A 20907-nucleotide genomic window follows, 5' to 3' on the forward strand; every position below is an offset into this window, starting at 1 on the left:
AACTATTGTGTCCTCCTGTTGAGGCGTAAACATTATTCCCCTTCCCCCTGTGTGACTGTGTGAGGTAACCGCTAAATACTGTATAGTACCTGTTGGTTTGCCTGGAAATCCTCACAATTGAAGCCACTGTGGATCTAGGCAAGTTTGGTTGAACCCTCAACCTGCTTCCCTCAGGGACAGACCATGATTTACCACATGATCAATGACTGTGGCTCTGATTTCATCAGACACAACTGTTCTTGATCTTCCGCGACCTCCTCTTCCTCTCTTCCTATTTCCTTTCACAATGATCAGAATTTTATTGGGTTTTGAACTGAAAGTTAACTGTTTGGAACAGAGTCTGCAAAATTTGCTGTATTTGTACAAACTTTTGCTGGTAGTGAACACTGACTGAGAGAGGTATTCATGAATTTTGGAAGACGTGGTGATTGAATGCCTTCAGTATGAAAGCAATGCAAAAATCCACAGTTTAGTTCACATAGTCTAATGATATGGTGAATGTGTTAAGTGTTTTGAAAAAGTGAACATGGTATTGAGACAAGTGTGAAAACGATTGTAAAAAACTGTAATATCAAAATTCCAATTTTCAATAACAAAAAGAATTGTTACTAAAAGTGAATACATATTCATTATTCACATGTCACTAAACAAATTAAACACCACACATTTTATCGAGTGTGACTGCGAGGTAAATAGAATTCTGTGAGCAGACGGCAATACTTCAAATCTGCCTGGATATCTCCCCTCCCACCTTTCCTAGCATTGAGATTATTGGTCAGTTCAGCACTTTAACCCAGTTCAAGTTAAACAAGTTGAGAAAATGGTTTAGAATTAATCCTGACTTTGGACTTGAGGAGGAGGGAGTGCAGCATGATGAAATGGTGTGTGTGTGTGTGTGTGTGTGTTTGTGTCTGTGTGTGTGTGTTTGTGTCTGTGTGTGTGTGTGTGTGTGTGTGTTTGTGTCTGTGTGTGTGTGTATTTGTGTGTGTGTGTTTGTGTGTGTGTGGGTGTGTGTTTGTGTCTGTGTGTGTGTGTGTGTGTGTTTGTGTGTGTGCGTACATGCTTGTGTGTGTGTGTGTGTGTTTGGGTATCAGGGGAGGGCAGTGTGGGGGGGGCTCTGTCATGAGTTGGGCATTTCCCTTTGTGTATAAATCCTGCTGTTTCAGAATTATTCCTCAATGGCTCATCTGACAAAGAGGCATATGTGAGACACACAGAGTGTCTGCGTATTGGTAGATTTTTTTCCGATCTGATCTCGTCAGTATGCTGGGGCTGCTGCTAATTGCCTGCATGCTGCTGCAGGCTGCAGACTCCAGATACCCAGATGAACCGTAAGTATAATATTTTTTATTGTTGTTACTCAGTCAATTTAATCATAAAATTAAGAGAACTGTGCATTGAATTGTCTTTTATGTTCATTAGAGCATTATTCTTAATTGCAAGGCAAATGTTGTAGGGCTAAGGCTGTTTTAATATTTCCAATATATTTAAATCAGACTAGGATTCAAAGCAAATGTCTTTTACTGCATTCCTGCATTTTTTAAAGAAAATGTTCTTCCATCTTCCACTAAAGCTCAGGATGTGAATTTTCTCATTTGTCTGGCATATTAGTGGACACATTCCTTTTATGGGTAAATGTAATTCCACATACTCTATCTTTTTTGACTTAATATTTTTCTTTCTTTTAAAGAATTTATCTTGTGACAGTGGCCTCCCAGACAGCAGGGGGCAGTACAGAGACAGTCTGTGCCCACATTCTTCTTCAGAAGGGACCGCTCTCTTTTACGCTTACCCTGGAAATAGGTCCCAGTAATATCACTCTCTTGGAGGAATTAATTATGACAGAGTTCCATCGCTGTTTACATTTCCAGGTTTGGTGATTTACCATTTTTCAGTGATTGCTTGGCTTTGTCAGGTTTCTTTGTCAGCAGCAGGAGAGATATATGAATACAAGGAATATACCAGAATAAACAGAATATAATGTTCTAAAATTAATGCATGTAGAATATAACATTCTAAAATAAATGTTTAGATACAAGTTGAAGTTACAATAAACTAAAACCTGCACTACTTAAAACTACTGTAGACAAACTCAAAAACACTCTTAACTGTACTAAACTAAAGCCAATGATACGCTTAGCCTAATTACAGTAAACTAAAAATGTATTTGTTCATTTCCAAGAGTAATGTGCGCTACAAAATCTTCCAGGGAAACTGATTTTGGCATAACTGGTTAGCGTTACAGGAATGTGACAGATTTACTTCTCACAAGTTTGTTTTACTTCAGATATCTTCAATGGGGAGCAGTAAAGAGTAATAAAAATAGATTCATAATCTGACTATAGTTCACACTTCACATTCAATGAGTATTGTAGTTGTAACTGTATCTCTAACACAGCTATTTAATGTGCCTTTTTTTCTTTCAGTTTTTAAAATGTATTTAAATGGTACAAAGGAAAATGACAGTTGCCAGGGCAGAGTCACCACGTTTTTAGCGAAAGCAAACTTTTGGGTGCTTCATTCAAATGTCAATCTGGGAAAATTACTATTAAGTCAGAATATAAAATGGAAAGATTGGTCTTTGGGATAAATCTGGGATGAATGGGTTAGACACTCATTTACAATCCTCCTCTCTGTCAATTCCAGGTTCCTTCTGTTGTCACTAATACCGTGGCAACCATTGATGCCTCCCTCAAGGGGGAAAAAACATCTTTGAGCAAGAAGACCAAAATCTGGATCAAACCAAGCTCCTCTTTCACTATCATACAGACAGACAAGCCCATCTACAAACCAGGACAGACCAGTAATTTTCAACCATTCATTTACTATCTGGCTTGTCTTAGAGCGCAGTTCATTAGTGACTATTAAAAATGCCACAGCCACTGACAGCCATACCATTGGACACAAAAAAAAGATTTCAATATGATTAATGATTCAAGAAATACTGTATAGGTGCTTTTTAATGTGTGTGCTCAGTAATTGACTTTGTGTTTTGCTGTCCTACTGCTGACTTTCTTTTACTGCTTTTTTTTTTTCTGCAGTCAAGTTCCGTATTGTCTCCCTGGATTCTAGCTTCTTGCCTCATGAGGAAGTGGTAAGAGATCATTTTGTGTGTGAGAAGAGAGAGGCAGGGAGACACCAATGTTAGTGTGTAAACGTTAAACGAGTCATAAGTGTTTAACCTTACTATATAAGTAGGCCAGTCTCAGAGATAGTGTTTTGAAATTTTGAATTACATTGCTAAAAAAAGACTGAAAGGAGAGAGTTTGGGGTGGTGGTTAAGGAGAAGGAGGTTTTGAAGCAGATTTTCAACTGAATTTGGACAAACTGTATACTGCATAATTTTCACATCTGGTACCTGTCCTGTCACAAAGGATGAGCTTCCTTGTAGTGGTGAAATAAAGATGGAGAAAAACCATTCATTTGTGTCTGTGCTTGGAAAGAAATGTTTGACTTTTCTTTTATTCTTTCCTTTTGCAGTTCCAGGCTATTGAGTTGCAGGTATGGCATCCTGACTATGCAATTTCATTGGGTCCGTCACACCACATGGGAAATAGAACTTAGTCTGTCTGTTCAGCTATCTCTATCTCTTCTTGGCATACGCCAGGCTGAACCTCAGGCTCTAGGCAATACCTCTGTCCCCCTTTTACAGGACCCTAATTCAAATCGTATTGCCCAGTGGTTGAACCAATCAGTCACCACTGGAATTCTGGACCTGTCCCACCCCACAACGCCTGAGGCCAAGCAAGGCAACTACATCATCTCAGCCAGGACAAAGAGGGACGCTATCACCACCCAGACCTTTGAGATCATAGAATATGGTAAGGATGCATTCATGTGGTCACAGAATTATTTTTTCTCTTGCCAACACAATTAGAGTTTACAGAGCAATGTGCCGAAGCCTCTAAGACGAAATGGTATAGTGAAAAACAACCAAAATGAATGAAACTGGACAAGGCAATGGAGACTTTTCTAAAGACATCACATTTTGAGCTATCCTATTATATGATAGTTTAAACTTTCCAGGATATTGTTAGGTATAATATAATTGCAGGGTTTGGCTTGACAAGACAAGATCTGGCATTATGCTGATTATTTTATTATAGCGTTCTAAAATTGTTGTTTTGTTATAGGCGGTGGCCTGTAGCGTAGTGATTAAGCTATATTACTGGGACACGCAAGGTTGGTCTAGCACAATAAGATCCGTATAGCTGTTGGGCCCTTGAGCAAGGGATTTTCTCCTGCTTAGTCTAATCAACTGTATGTCGCTCTGGATAAGAGCATCTGTCAAATGCCATGAATGAAATGTAATATGAATATGTAATCTTGATATTTATATAAACTGTATTTATATGGTCATTTTTGACAATAAGAATTTTTACAATACATGCCCTTTACAGAAATATTTGGACTCCACTGAGGCCTGTTTTTATCTGTTTCATATGTTAGTCCTGCCAAAGTTTGAGGTTACCGTCCTCTTCCCTGATGTCATATTTGCCCAAGACAAAAACGCAACAATAAAGATTTGTGGGAAGTAAGTAAGAAAAGCTGTATTTTCCTTGACTAAAATTAAAATGTATCTCATCTCATGAAGTGGGATTGTGGTCTTAGTCAGTGGCTGTTTGTTGTTGTCCAGGTACACCTATGGGAAGCCTGTCCTGGGTTCTGTTAAGGCCACAGTGTGCATCAATTCTCACTTAAGGTGGTATCGGCGTGCTCAGTCTCTTCAATGCATGGACGTGTCTCCAGCGAGGGTAAGAGAACAATGACACAAGGGCCCAAGTTAATATGAAAGTGCAGCATCATTGGATGTGAAGTCATACCATTGTTAAAAATGTTGTTATATTACATCCAAAAAACTCCCAACAACAGCAGATTTCTTGATGTGATCTTGATCTTGATCACTCATGCCCATTCCTCAGACTCCAACAGACAACCTGGTGGACAGAGGGTGAAATGGTGCTGCACCAGGGTGTAATCCCTTTAATAATTCCTGTAAAGGCTATTTTAAGTTGCTCCAATAAAACATTCCAAACTGCTTTGAAAAGTACATTAAAAGGCAACACTGCATATTCAGTGCAGTCCATACATATTTGGACAGTGACACAATTTCTGTTGGATTTGAAATGAAACAATGAATACAATGTTAGGGTGCAGACTGACGGCTTTAATAGAAGGGTATTCACAGCCATATCCAGTGATACTTGCAGAAATTCACTTAATTTGTGCCATTTTTCTAAAACCTAATAAAATGGAAATAGTCCGACCTGGCGATTAGGATGCTTGCGTTTGGTATTTCCTTGTCAGAAAAATGTTGTAATAATGTTTTGCCAATATCCCAAGGACATTTTAAAACCAGCTAGCAATCCAAATCTAATTTGGGAATGGATAGGCTAGTTCATGTTAACTGGTTAAATCTTGGGAGTGCACAGTAGCCGCCATCTTTTTTTTATGAACCAATATATACCAATATATAAATGCCCACACATTACAGCAGTGGTATGCAGAACAGCATCACTGAACACCTAATTTATCAAACCTCTTAGTGGATAGGCTACAGCAGCAGAACACTTCATATGTCTAAAAAATAGGTCTAATAAAGTGCTCACTGAGTGTATTTAACATAAAATCGTAAGAAAATCCACAAGTTCACATTTACGTGAAATTTGGCTTTTTTTGGCCTTTTTACTTGTGAATTAAAAATTCACATATAGAAATAATTGACTTTTTCAAATGTGACCTACAATTTTCAACATTCTGTTCATGAGGCTTACCAATGGTTTACCTTGCAGTGAGTCCTCTGAGGGTATGCTCTGAGTCTTCTCTTTATTTTAGTCTTTGACTCTTATGCCTACTGCATATCCTGGAGAGTGTTCTTGATCTGTTCAACAGCTGAAAAGGGTTTTTTCTTCACAAATGAAAATATCCTTCGGTCATCCACTACAGTGCTCTTCCGTGGTCTCCCAGGTTGTTTCCTATTGCTGAGCTCACCAGTGCATTCTTGCTTCTTAAAAATGTAGCAAAGAGTTGAGTTTGGTGCAGCAAATTCTTTGCATATTTTTCCACCCAGTGATGGCCTGCTCTACTGGCCATTGACCATTCCTTGGTTCTCATGTTGCGAGACAACATCAACAAACTTAAAATGCAAATTCCACATCGAGAATCACTTGTTGATCTCCTGTGCATGAAGTAATGATCCAACACCGCACAGCTGACCAGGAACAGCTGAGCAGACAATTACCCAGTTACCCCCAAATTATGTCAACTTTGTATTACACTGTGTGATAACTGTACAATTAACAGGTGCCTGATTAAGCAGTACATTTGCTTTTGTTCAGTGTCGACTGATATCTTCCCTCATTTACTGGCCATGTGCCTACATATCTAGCCAACACCAGCATAGTTAACTAGCTAGCATCTTTGAACCTGATTCTAATGATTTTGCTCAGAATATTCCTGACCTCTGCCATTGTTTGACCTAGACTGACAAGACTGGATGTGCAACAATCTTTCTCAGTGTGACATACGAGGTTCACCTTTCCCCAAATACTCAATATAACCTTGGTGTGCTTGGCAAGCTGGAGGAAGATGGAACAGGTAGGAGTTATGTGATTTTTTCTGAGTTTTTATTTTATTTTAATTAAGTTGAAAGAATAAGCATTCTCCAAGAGAAAAAATATCTTCCACCAAAACAAATCCCTACCAAACTGATTGGATGATATCACAAAACAAAACAATATCTGTATTCAAATAACTATAAGAATGACTAAAAACACTTACATTCTCATGTGCTGCTACAGGACTTGCAGTGAACAGAAATGCTTTTGAGTTTTATCTTTCTTGGTTTTTTTGACGTTATTCCCGTTTCAGTGATTTTTTTTTATTGGCCCAGAGTATTTTTGTGTGAATATTTTAGACAATAACATTTTTCTATAGACTTTTCCTTTTAAATAGAATAATTGCATCCTGCAAAGATGTGTTTGTTTGTTTGTTTTTTAAGAAATGGCTTTAAAATTACTTCAAAATACTGGCAGTGAAGGGATGAGTTAGTTTTCTACACAAATTCAGAATCTTCTGTGCAGTGATACTCTGGTGCCAGACAGCAGCAGGACAATGACTGACTGTTTCTTTTTAGGTGTTGTTTTGACAGGCTCTGGCAGTAAAAACATAATCACAGGAGAAATTGATATTGAGTTTCAAGACACTCCATCATCTTTCAAGCCAGGAATGAACTATGAGGGAAAGGTAAACATCCATCTTTTCCAGTGAGAAAATGCAGCTCCCATGAGAAACTTCATTTTTCGAATTGCTGAGGCCATCATGCACAATTTATCATCATTAATTTCTAATGGATGAATGACTAAGAAAATGTCTTATTTGGTTTCTTATTTGACCAGAAATTGGCACAAACTGAATTTCATAGTCATGGCTCTTTTGTGTGTGATAGTGATAGTCTGACAGAGTATTGGCATACAATTGGGGCACTAAGCTTTTGTAAGCAAACAATGAATACATTTGGTACCTGATAACAAATTACACTGTACAGCTTTAACTGCAAATGCCTTTTTAGAGAATTTTCCTCTTTTGCAGTGGATCATGGATTCTAACAGATTTGAACTATCCCTTGAATTAATTGTATACATGAATTGTATATGATGAATGTGTCTCTGGGTCACTTTTTTGGTCACAATTCTGTTTTCACATTGAATAAGACAAGCAGAAAAGCAGAAAAGCAATGATTGATACATGGCAACGTTTATAAGCAATGTGTAGCATTTGTACCAATTTCATTTAATTTTATTGTAATCATTGTGTCACTTTTTATGTAAAGCATCTTTGAGTATCATGAAAAGCACTCTTTAAATAAAATGTATTATTATTATTTTGTGTTGGTTTCATAGCTTTATGGCTGTTGAAATTTGCTAAAATGAATTTGTTACACTTTTCAGATCATTATGAAAGGTTCCTCTTCCTCTATTGCCAACAAGCCCATCTTCCTCCATGGACCGAAGGGGGCTACATGGACATTGACCACTGACAGTGAGGGTGTGGCCCACTTCTCACTGGACACCAGTGGTTGGTTGGAAGAAAGTGCCCGCCTAATTGTAGGACTCAATTTCCTCTCTATCTTTTTGCTTGCACATATTTTCCTGCTGTGTGACTGAAACTGCCAGTACAGTCACCCTCACAAAATTCATGGCTGAAGACAAGTTGAATGTGTGGACCCTCAAAATGACATGTACAGTACTGTGCAAAAGTTTTAGGCAGGTGTGAAGAAATGCTGTAAAGTAAGAATGCTTTCAAAAATAGAAATGGTAATAGTTTATTTTTATCAATTAACAAAATCTAAATCAAATCAAATATTTGGTGTGACCACACTTCAGCATCAATTCTTCTAGGTACACTTGCAAAAAGTCAGGGATTTTGTAGGCATATAGTGTTATTAACTAATTATACCAAACAGGAGCTAATAATCATCAATGTAATATGTAGGTTGAAACACAATCATTAACTGAAACAGAAGCGGCTGTGTAGGAGGGTTAAAACTGGGTGAGGAACAGCCAAACTCTGCTTCCAAGGTGAGGTTGCTGAAGACAGTTTAATGTCAGAAGTCATACACCATGGCAAGACTGAGCACAGCACCAAGACACAAAGTAGTTATACTGCATTTACATTACATTACATTATTGGCATTTGGCAGACGCTCTTATCCAGAGCGATGTACAACAAAGTGCATACCCATAACCAGGGCTAAGTGCGTTGAAAGACCCTAGAGGGAAGTACAATTTAAATTGCTACCCGTACAACAAAGATAAGGACCAGGGCCTACTTATTTATTTATTTATTTATTTATTTATTTTAAATCAACAAATAAACAAACAACAAAGCAAAAGTGACCAAACTTAACTATCCAAATACTGCTTACCTAGCCAATTAAAAATACCGCAACGCTACGTAAATCACAAAGACAACAATTAAGGTTCACAGGGAGGTAGGTAGGGATGGGGAGAGGTGCTGCTTGAAGAGGTGCGTCTTCAGTTTGCGCTTGAAGGTGGGGAGAGATTCTACAGTTCTGACCTCAACGGGGAGTTCGTTCCACCACCATGGAGCCAGAACAGACAGTAGTCGTGAGCGTGAGGTGGAGGTTCGGAGAGGGGGAGATGCCAAGCGGCCTGTGGAGGCTGAACGAAGAGGTCTGGCAGGGGTGTAGGGTCTGATGATTTTAGCAAGGTCAATTCCAGGCAGAAATTTCAAGGCAGACAGGGGTTTCCAGATGTGCTGTTCAAGCTCTGTTGAAAAAGCACAAAGAAACTGGCAACGTTGAGGACCGTCGACGCAGTGGTCAGCCAAGGAAACATAGTGCAGCAGATGAAAGACACATCATGCTTACTTCCTTTCACAATGGGAAAATGTCCAGCAGTGCCATCGACTCAGAATTGGCAGAAATCAATGGGGCCCAGGTACGCCCATCTACTGTGTGGAGAAGTCTGGTCAGAAGTGCTCTTCATGGAAGAATTGTGGCCAAAAAGCCATACCTCTGATGTGGAAACAAGGCCAAGCGACTCAACTATGCACGAAAACACAGGAACTGGGGTGCAGAAAAATGGCATCAGGTTCTCTGGACTGGTGAGTGAAAAATATTTGGCCCTAGCAGAAGGCAGTTTGTTCACCAAAGGGCTGGAGAGCGGTACAAGAATGAGTGTCTTCAAGCAACAGTGAAGCATGGTGGAGGTTCCTTGCAAGTTTAGGGCTGCATTTCTGAAAATGGAGTTGGGGATTTGGTCAGAATTAATGGTCTTCTCAATGCTGAGAAGTATAGGCAGATACTTATCCATCATGCAATTCCATCAGGGAGGCATCTGATTGGCCCAAATTCATGCTGCAGCAGGATAACGACCCCAGAAATACAGCCAATGTCATTAAGAACTATCTTCAGCATAAAGAAGAACAAGGAGTCCTGGAAGTGATGGTATGGCCCCGACAGAGCCCTGATCTCAACATCATCGAGTCTGTCTGGGATTACAGAAGCATTTGAGGCTGCCTAAATCCACAGAAGAACTGTGGCAAGTTCTGAAAGATGTTTGGAAAAACCTACCTGCCGAGTTCCTTCCTGTGTGCAAGTATACCAAGAAGAATTGATGCTGTTTTGAAGGCAAAGGGTGGTCATACCAAATATTGATTTGATTTAGATTTTTCTTCTGTTCATTCACTTCTTCTGTTCATGCATTTTGTTAATTGATAAAAATCAATTTTTAACATTTCTATTATTGAAAGCATTCTTGTTTTACAGCATTTCTTCACACCTGCCTAAATCTTTTGCACAGTACTGTATTCATTCGTATTCATAGACTGTAACAGAAAAAGAAAACATGGACAAAGTTACTGTGACGTCACCCTCTGACTTTCCATGGGCTTCAAAACAATGTTTTTGTATTGCATGTTGTAGATATTGGAGCCAGAGATTGCGCAGTAGCTAAAAGGTGGGATTCTTGTAAGGTCATGAAGTCTGGGCCGGGTCTACGTAAGCTCATGGGATACTGCCTCCTTGAGTGATGTGCAGAGACAAGGCAGTGATGCGAGCTGTCCCTGATTGGTCCACAAAATATTGAAATATTGTCTAAATGACACAATCACTTAACACTGGCACATGGTGAGAAAAAACACCTATTGTGAGTGTATGTTCTTGTGGGACAAAATTATTGGCTTTATTTTGACTACTGTATTGGTATCATTAACTTGCACTGCAATGGGTGGCTGAAAGACTGGAGCCAATAGAGGCCAATGTCTCTCAACAAGGGGCCTTATTTCCAAACATCTTAAGATGAACCAACCAAATTATAAAATAATGGCCCTATCAGTCCTAACTTAAGCCTCTTAAGCTTTTGGTCAAAGAGTAATGCATAAAGCATTGTAGCTCAACCAGCTCCTAAATCTGAAACGTTAGGGGTAGTCAAGAGGACTCCAAAGTCACGAAGACCAAATCACAAACAGTCCCAAGATAGCTGATGCTGGCAATCTGCTTCGCAATCAGGTCAGTGGTTTAGAAACATTTAATGACATCAAGCTTTTAAAATGGTATTGTGTCAAGTGTGCGGGTATTAGAATAATACTCTTGAGTGGAATGATAAGAAGTTTTCTGAACATGGCCCCTGGAAGTGAGCTTCAAAAATGCAGCCCAGTCTGAGCCTTTTGTTCCTATTGTATATTCTGCAAAGTTATTATATATATATATTTCCTGGTCTCTTTGGGCAGCATTGTTGGTGAAAATAAACAATGTTCAGATGGCTGCTTGCAAATCCAGGTTTTGTGAGTAAATCTTCTCTTCTTCTTCCACATCACTGAATACAGGCGAGTTGTAATGAAGAGTCAACACAAATACACAGCACATGCTCAGCAAACCATGTAGCCACAATATTTTATTCAAAGAGCAAGAGCTTCCTGAGTATCAAGCATGCAAAAGAATCACTTCCTTGTGATCAGGACAACCAAATCCTGGTGCGTTACATCATCCAAGGGGAGGAGCTTAAGGATAAGAAAACTCTTGACTTTTTCTACTTGGTGAGTTCTTGTCTGATTTTCAATTTTGCAAGTAGGGATTTTAGTTACTGAAATGTGTTCTGAGGCCCCTGGACTGAGTTGAAAAATATCATGTGTTAAGACAGTGAAACAAAGAGAAAAAAGGCAGCAAACAAGCTTAAAACTGTGCTCTCCTACAAGGCCATACAAGGCTGATGTCCAGGCTTGTTGAATTTTGGCTCCACCTTCTGACTTCATCTCCTCCTTTTTTTGATTGGGCACCTCAAACCAATCACATCTAATTCTGCCCTCAGAACGCAACTCCAGTAACTAAAACTCTTATTACCTTCCATTTTGATGTGGCCATTTATATTTATTAATCATTTTCAGATGGCAGTGGATGGGGCATAAGTATGGCATTTATTTGCCCTGCCAGATTAACATATTGTATACAGGTTTGCTTTCCAAACGGCAATGAGTTCTTTGGCCTGGACTGCAGAGAAAGTGTTTCTTTAGGTTTAGGTGATCTACCCACACAATTTATGATCATACATTTCTAATGGTTCACTGACTAAGAAAATGTCTTATTTGGTTTCTTATTTGTCCAGAAATTGGCACAAACTGAATTTCATAGTCATGCATTTTTTGTGTGTCATAGTCACATTCTGGCATACTGAGTATTGGCATACTATTTGTACACTAAGCTTTTGTAAGCAAACAATTAATACATTTGGTACCCGATAACAAATTACTTTAACTGCACATGCCTTTTTAGAGAATGTGTGGAATTTTCTCTCACTTTTTTGGTTTCACATTTCTGTTTTCACATTCAGTAATACAGGCAGAAAAACAATGATTGATACATGCCAACCAGTTCAGTCCAGTTCAGCTAACTCCTGGTTTCCCCTCTCCTGTCACCCAGGTTTTGTCCAAAGGGAGCATTGTGCAGCACGGGCGTTCTGAAGTGATGCTGAATGAAGGAGAAGGTGACGTTCCCTTGAGAAATGATTGCTCATTATATTTCTGAGATGCTCAAGGGAGAACTTTGCCACTATGCCCACATATCATAAAAGGTTATCACGTCTCATAAACCAGAGACAAATATTCCCCTTTCTTTTTCATTGCAGTTAAGAGAGGGGAGTTTTCTTTCTCCCTGAAGCAGACAGGAGATCTGGCCCCTTATGCCCAGGTGGTGGTGTACACAGTGCTGCCTGATGGAGAGGTTGTGGCAGACAGCTTCGACTTTCCCATCCAGTTGTGCTTCAAGAACAAGGTAAACTGTACCTGAATTCCAGTGAGAATGGAAATAAACCATCAGAATGTGTAGCAGCTCCACAGAAAGCACTTCTACCAAAGGCCTTGAATACGCCCCTTCAACAGCTAAAACTCCAAGGGTTCCCTTCTAAAAAAAAGAAATGGGACTCAAGTGGTAAAATAAAAAAGAGATTTAAAAGAGTGAAAGGCCATGAATATGCCATACATTTTTATAAACAGAAGCAGACAGTCAACTGTACAGTGTTTACCATGCACTGTTTGCTGTTATTGATTTATAATTTTTTGACTGTGTAATAAAGTGAACAGTGTGGGTTGGTGATGTCTGTAACTTAGATGGCTGCCAAGGCATAAGAGATTTCTTTCCCATCTTCTCCCATCAATCACATTACAGCTGACGCTTTCATCCAAAGTGGCTTACAGTTGATTAGGCAAACCAATGTGGGCTTAAGGGCCCAATATTTTATCTTATTGTGACTACACTGGGGCTTGGACCATGAATCTTCCATGTCCCCATCAAGCATCTTCGCCACAAAGGCTATCTTTCTCCCTGCATTTGAATAACTGTAATTGTGCCTCTGGCAATTTAGCAGTACCTCAAACAGCTGGTGATCGAAGGTAACTTCTGAAGTGTACCTATATGCACTCGTTCAATACAGAAATTGTAAGCAAAGTTTATACTCTTCTCAGAAATACATTGGTGTATTTCTGAGAAGTAGAGCTTGCGGGCACCTGGAAACTCATGTAACAGGAAGTTGAGGGTTCTGCACAACTTGGGCCCACCATACACCTGGCAGGACAAACCTGCGACTATAGGGCCCAGACTGAGCTTCTTTACTGCCTGAGCCACTCATGAACATACTTTCTGAAGTGAACAATTTCCCATTGCTGTGAATGCAGGAAGCAACACAAGCAGCAGCAGCACAAGATGGCAAAAAGTCCAGCATGAAGTATATTGCATTAAGCTGTGTAATGTGCCCCCCCCCCCCCCAATTACTCAACTTCTGTTCTGTTTCAGGTGTCTCTCCAGTTCTCTTCCACCCAGGAGCTCCCCGGAGGGAAGGTGTTTTTGGAGCTGCAGGCCCAGCCGGGGTCACTGTGCTCCCTGAGGGCCATCGACCAGAGTGTCCTTCTCATGAGACCAGGCAAGGAGCTGAGTGCACAGGAGGTGAGCTGAGACCCTGAACAGCCCTGCCTAGTCATAGACATGACCTGATACATTTCAGTAAGGGATGTGTACTTTGTGTTTTTAACCTTGTGTGGGTATGTTGACTCAGCTTGTGCAACAGAGAAAGAGACAATATTGTCATATGGACAGGGGTACTGTCCTGTTTTTAAATAAAGAAACCAGTCTCACCTGAATTTGGAATGTCCAATTTGCAAACTATGTATGCTCACATACGGCCCTGCTGCTGTCTTGGGAGAACGAAAGCCATCTGTGGTTCTCCTCCAAAACATGGGCCTGCCAGCAACTGCTTCTTTTTCACTCCGGAACCGCAAACCACCCACAAGCAGATCAGGGGTGGTGCCGACTATGGCTTCTGGCAATAGACAGCACTGACACGGATCAAATTTGTTACCAGACCTTGATGCACAATCATGTGCCACAAGCAGCACTTTTATGGAGTGAACTACCTTTTTTTGCTTTGTCGTGGTGCCTGGTAACCCCATCTCTCATACGCACACTTACTGTTCACACACAGACGCACACACAGCAGAATATTATGAATGTTAGCCACAATAATGAAGCCCAAATTTAGAATGGCTACCTTAGTCTTGAATCTTAAATGTGATCCATCTTCTCAAAAAATCACTTTGTTCTTGTGCTGGCAGTTTACCCTCCATGAAATGTTTACATACACATTTTGACAAGCCCTTCATGTACTTTGTGATGCTGTGTTATGAATGTTCAACCATCCTCAACCATCAACCATGGACAAAAAAACCCCACATCCATTATTTTATTGAAATTATATTATATAATGTGTTTCACAGTGATTGGATTTTTTTGCCATTAGTCAAGCAACTTATGATTTGTCCTTCCTTCCTCATCCCAGTTCAACTTTCATTTTTCTATTTCTGTCTATCTGAACTCTTTCAGGTGTATGGGAAGTTGCCTGTCAAGAAGTTGCTTGGCTATCCACATATTCTCCAGGACAGGGATCCCCCTCCCTGCCTTTCCCTTACACCAGGAGACCCAGATGTCCTCTACCACGAACCAGAAAGCCATAAAACAGATCTCTACGGCATCTTTGAGGTAAGCATTTTGAATCCTGCATCATGTTTGGCATCTAAATACACCTGCAGCTGAACCAGTTAATAATGGTTTGGTTTGGAAGAAGAAAGCAAGAAGCCCCCGTAAAGCACCATTGTCGAAAAAAGGGCATGTGCTGAATCTGTTACAATTTGCCAAGGAACACATTGATTGGCCCAAAGAGAAATGGCGTAACATTCTGTAGACTGATGAGAGTAAAATTGTTTTCGGGTCTAGTGGTTGTCGACAGTACGTCAGACGACCCCAAGCCACAGTACACTGTGAAGACAGTGAAGCATGGTGGCGCAAAAATCATGGCATGGGGATGTTTTTCACACTAAGGTGTTGGGTTCGTATACCAGGGATCATGGATCAATTTGAATACATCAAAATACTTGAAGAGATTATGTTGCCATATGCCGAAGAGGAAATGCCTCTGAAATGGCTGTTTCAACAAGACAACGACCCCAAACACACAAGTAAGCGAGCAACATCTTGGTTCCAGAAAAAAAGGATTGAGGTAATGGAGTGGCCAGCTCAATCCCCCGACCTCAACCCCATTGAAAACTTGTGGCGTGATATTAAAAATGCAGTTTGTGAAGCAAAACCCACAAATTCACAGGAATTTGTTCATCCTGGGCTGAAATACCTGTTTCTATGGGCCAGAAGTGGGTTGACTCGATGCAACGCAGATGCACAGCAGTTATTAAAAACAATGGTCATGCAACTAAATATTAGTTCAGTAATTTGAAGTCATGTTAAATCTTGAAAAAATTATTCAGTTTATACAGTTTGAAGAGAGTTTGAAGAGAAAAATGTCAACACTGCCATTTAAAAAAAAAATTCCTTTTCTCCTTTTCTGTAAAAGAATAACGCAGACTTGATAAAATTTGTGAATGCTTTGGTTTGGAATTGAATGTGTAATGTTTCCACTACATTTGAAATATTGAACTAAAAGCTATAAAAAAACATTTGCACTTTATTCCCTTTTTTAACGCACTGCTATTTATTTAATCACAACTGTATATTGAAATATAAACTTATTTGTTTGCCTTATTACTATTACGTGTCTTAATCTGAGGTTGTTTAATGAATCTCCAGCTATGTAGGTGGATAATACATGACATGGAATCAGTGCCAGCTGGTGAGCCAAAAATTGGCGGGGCACAAAACCTTCCTTTAAAATGATTATTACACTAGCTGTTTTAAGCCATTTTCCTTGATTTGCGACCGTCATTAAATAGCTAAATACTCGATGCCATCAGATATAGCCAACAGTGCCAACGCTTAACACATTGTTAATGAGAGAGGTCAGAGGAGAAGAGCCAGACTGGTCGAAGCTGACAGGAAGGTGACAGTAATGCAAATAACCACACATTATAACAGTGGTATGCAGAAGAGCATCTCCGAACACACAATGTGTCAAACCTCTAAGTGGATAGGATACAGCAGCAGAAGTCTAAAAAATAAGTCTAATAAATACCTAATAAAATGGTCACTGAGGGTATGTTTGCATTGGTTGGCACTTTCATTCAAAATGGCAAATTCCGAACCTCAATATCTCAAAACCAATCTCAATGCCATTTTGCAGGTATTGCTATTTTGCAGCATTTCTGGATACCCTTTAAAAATTTGCATCAAACATTAAGCCTTTTTTTAGGTTAAAATAACAACGGATCCTGACACAAGACCACTCATTCTATGGGTAATTCAGAAATTTGTGGTACAAACCTCTTCTTTAATTTAAGTCTTCAACCATGTGTGTGCAGTAATATTTTGAGATATTGAAACTTTTATGCGACTAGTCCAAATTCGGTGGAAATAGCCCTCTAGGGGGGATGCAAAGTGTAAAGGGTTTACTCTCTCAGACCCGCATTATGTTCCAGCTCTGAGAAAAATATCACTTGCACTTGCAAAAATAATTTTAATAGTTTTTTTTTCATATTATTTTTTTTGTCAATGGACAGTAGGACATAACAGTTACAATATCTGTAGTGAGTACCTCAACATTAATAAGGAAATTGTACTAACATCTAAGAAATTAAAACATCGTGCACACAACACTCACAGTGAAGTATTTGGCAGTGACGCAATTTCTGTTGGTTTGGCTCAGTATTCCAGCTCATTGGATTTGAAATTAAATGAATGATTAAATAAAATTAAATATTAATGATTAAGTGTATAATTTCAGGTTATTTACATTCATATCATGTCTGTGTAGGAATTACAGCCCTTTTATACATAGTGTCCCCATTTCAGGGCACCATAACATTTGAGGTGCATGGTTTCAGAGGTGTTTCAGATTAGTCTCGCATGTTCAATCACTTCCTTAGTGCAGGAATACGAGAGCCATTTGTCAACATTAGGACCAGAGTTGTGCCAATGAAAGTCAATGATGCCATTTTGAGGCTGAGAAGTAAGAAAAAACGGGAAGCAATTGGCTTACCAAAACAGAACATAATTGAGAAGAGAGTACTGATGCCCTCAGTAATCACAAAGGGACTGATATGCCAAGGATGACCTCGACAGTTGATGAGCAATGAATTCTTGCCATAATGACAAAAAAAATCTGTCCGCCAGATCAGAAAAATCTGTCCGTCAGATCAGAAAAATCTGTCCGTCAGATCAGAAAAATCTGTCCGCCAGATCAGAAACCGAAGGCAGGTGTGGATGTGACCGTGACTACAGTCTGCAGAAGACTTCACAAACAGAACAACAGAACCTTCACTACAAGACGCAAACTACTATTTAGGAGCAAGAACAGATTGGTCAGGTTACAGGACGCAGAGTTCTGGAAGACTTTTTTTTTCAGAAGTGTTGCGCAATTTTAGCTCACTACTTCAACTTAGCCTACTGCTACAGTGAAGGTTAGCTTAATTGTGTTCATATTAGCAATGTTAGCCGTCAAATAATGGTTCCCCACCCAATGAAATCAGAGCTGCCGCCAGTGCATGGGGTTGGGGGACAACATGTTTTTTTACTGTTTGCTTGTTGTCTCTGTCAATTTAATGATGAATATTTCAACTTTTCATATCTTGAAGGCAGTTGGTGTTAAAGCCCTGACCAACTCAGACATGAAAAAACCTGTTCCCTGCTTTCCCATGGGGCTGATGCCAGAATTTGGGTTTGGAGGAGGTATGATGAACTTTGCTTTTCCTCTTGCTGCTATGGTACTATAACATGGGGCGGCCTGTAGCGTAGTGGTTAAGGTAAATGACTGGGATATGCAAGGTCGGTGGTTCTAATCCCGTTGTAGCCACAATAAGATCTGCACAGCCATTGGGCCCTTGAGCAAGACCCTTAACCCTGCATTGCTCCAGGGGAGGACTGTCTCCTGATTAGTCTAATAACTGTACGTCGCTCTGGATAAGAGCGTCTGCCAAATGCCAATAATGTAATGTACTTGATTGACTGATTAAATATTTGCATTAACAAGCTGGTGAAAAGATCTACCTAATAAATTGCTCACTGAGTGTATATAAATTTACGCTTTGCCTTAATTGGTCCAGTACTTGCCCCAGGTAGCCTACATTTACATTGAGCTAGCTGCCAAAATAAATATAACACATTTTTAAAGGAGATTACACAGACTAATTGCATTAAACAGGCCAAAATAGTGCTTGTTAAAAAAGTAGTCCTGTCATTTATTAAAAAACTAAAATTTGCTAAATAGACAGGTCGGGACCGCAATTGTTTTTTCATACCCAAGAAAATGTAAATAAGAGAAAATTGCAGAATGCAAAGTTCTGTTAAATCACTCATACAAGTGATTAAGTAAATAAGTTTATACATTTTAAGAATATGAAAATGTTCTTGCATGAGGACCAATGCATGTCAGCTGATTGTAGGAGATTATATTTTATGTTTTTTACCGCCAGGGCTGGATTTATTTCTTTTTTGTAAGGAGGAAGCCTGTGGGAAACCTATTTGCACTGTGCATCTTGAAAATAATGTATTTAATATATTTAATTCAGTGGGTGTAGGCTATTCGTTGTCCGGGGTCTATGCTGGCAGTGTTCCTAAAGCAGGAAGACATTGGAACTGTGCACATATTTGTGTATTTATCATAAGTCATATTGTTCATGAGGTCAATCAGAACGATAATGATCATAAGTCGTTATTGCATATTGCACATTTTTCTCATATCGTGCAGCCCTAATAACAAGGGATGTAATGACTGTACATATCACCCGATATGGATGTAAATACCCTCAAATTAAAGGTGACAGTCTGCACTGTAACCTCATATTCATTATTTCACTTGGAGCCTTAAAAACTGAAATTGTACCATTGTCCAAATACTTACAGACTGAAGATAATTGTAGAAGCTTTTAATCATAGCTTCTTGACTTTGGAAAAATGAGGCAAAATTATACTTTCATTTGCTGAAAATGTGTTAACATTTATTTGTATTTTGTATGTATTTATTTGTTTATTTTCTCTTTTCCCAAGGTTTTCCAATACAACATGCTGATGTTATACTCGCAAGGGGAAGTGGAGGTGGTCCCGGAGTGGCAATTGAACCCAAGGAAACCATTCGCACATTCTTTCCAGAGACCTGGATTTGGGACCTGGTACCGGTAGGGTGTGTATCATTAACCAAGGGATCCGTCCTACAAAGCATTTAGCCACACACTGGACAGATAGATACACCCTAGGATAGGGTGGCAACTGCAACTGCCTTGAGCTATTTCAGCCATTTACTCTAGGTTATTTTAAATCTTCCTGTTCACTCTTGGACTCAGAACTGTACTTTCCTCTTGGGTCCTCAACGCACTTTATTTGCACTTTATTGTACATCACTCTGTATAACAGTGTCTGCTAAATGACTGTAATGTAATCTAATGGTTTATTGTTGTCTTCTTCCGATTGGTTTTGCTTCTGTAATGGATTTGGATCTAATTGGGATTTAAAAACTCTCATTCAGATGTAATTAATTCAACATTTCATATGCAACACTTCTTCGCTAAGTTTCTGCTATGCCTTTTGTCCTTATCATAGATTGATTGTCTATTCTCTAATATCAGATTTTCCCACGATATGGTATTTTAGGTTTTTAAAACTTTGTACTATAAGGAATATGAACACAGGCTTGTACTTTTCAGGACAGTGTTTATTTCTCATTGATCACTCCTGGGTTGCAGTCCCATGTTCCAGTCCGTTAAATAATGTGAATAAATCTAGATAGAGGAAAGGATAAAACATAAACCAAATTATGGATTGGTAAACTAGATTATTAAGTGTTTTTTTTAAGATATTCTTTGAACAACGAGGAGTACAATTTGAGTACAAGTACATCCCTTTTTAGAAACAACCTTTAGTGTGAACACTCTCAATGCTGAGTAAACTTTGGATGGTACAAACTGAGTCATTGATCTGTCATGATCATGAATTGATCGTGTTCTACAGATAGTATCCCCCACTACATTACTGCAGCAACCCACACAAACATCACCCACACAATCTGACATGCAGTGACCTGAGAGCAGTTTTACCTTTTTCACCACATGATGAATACAATTTAAAGGAGAGCAATGTTGTTTTTTATATTCAACGGAATACATAATCAGCCATACTTATAATATCTCCACCCATTATTCATGCAATCCTCCCCTAATACATATGCAATAAGGAGAGAAGTGAACCTTGTGATAAATCAGGTAGATGGCAGGCACACTGCTTTGCAGGCCCATACACCTGTTTGATACATAAGTTGTATGTTTCTGGGACAGGATGTGTCATATGTGCGCCTGAAACTACTCGCAAAAGGCTTAGTAAATCTAGCACCAGTGTTTAAATCATCTGCATATCTCATGCTATTTACTTCAGTTAATGCCATGGTCTTGGTCAATACTCAATTCTGT

General features: G+C 39.3%; 1 protein-coding gene across 1 annotated transcript in view; it reads left to right on the forward strand.

Annotated features, from left to right (window-relative positions):
* The first annotated feature begins 1163 nt into the window (after positions 1–1163).
* The window catches only part of LOC133132372 (alpha-2-macroglobulin-like), a 35415-nt gene continuing 15671 nt past the window's right edge, over positions 1164–20907 (forward strand). Inside the window, exons 1-18 of the mRNA XM_061247771.1 lie at positions 1164–1331; positions 1691–1871; positions 2647–2803; positions 3042–3094; positions 3481–3501; positions 3653–3821; positions 4450–4534; positions 4637–4754; positions 6483–6597; positions 7136–7245; positions 7950–8105; positions 11350–11559; positions 12440–12503; positions 12645–12790; positions 13808–13957; positions 14891–15046; positions 18085–18178; positions 19496–19628. Of these exons, the coding sequence (XP_061103755.1) occupies positions 1264–1331; positions 1691–1871; positions 2647–2803; positions 3042–3094; positions 3481–3501; positions 3653–3821; positions 4450–4534; positions 4637–4754; positions 6483–6597; positions 7136–7245; positions 7950–8105; positions 11350–11559; positions 12440–12503; positions 12645–12790; positions 13808–13957; positions 14891–15046; positions 18085–18178; positions 19496–19628 (2186 nt within the window). The 5' untranslated portion in view covers positions 1164–1263. The remainder of the gene's footprint in view (positions 1332–1690; positions 1872–2646; positions 2804–3041; positions 3095–3480; positions 3502–3652; positions 3822–4449; positions 4535–4636; positions 4755–6482; positions 6598–7135; positions 7246–7949; positions 8106–11349; positions 11560–12439; positions 12504–12644; positions 12791–13807; positions 13958–14890; positions 15047–18084; positions 18179–19495; positions 19629–20907) is intronic.

This window comes from Conger conger, chromosome 7, assembly GCF_963514075.1.
Source record: "Conger conger chromosome 7, fConCon1.1, whole genome shotgun sequence".
In the NCBI taxonomy this organism is placed as follows: Eukaryota; Metazoa; Chordata; class Actinopteri; order Anguilliformes; family Congridae; genus Conger; species Conger conger.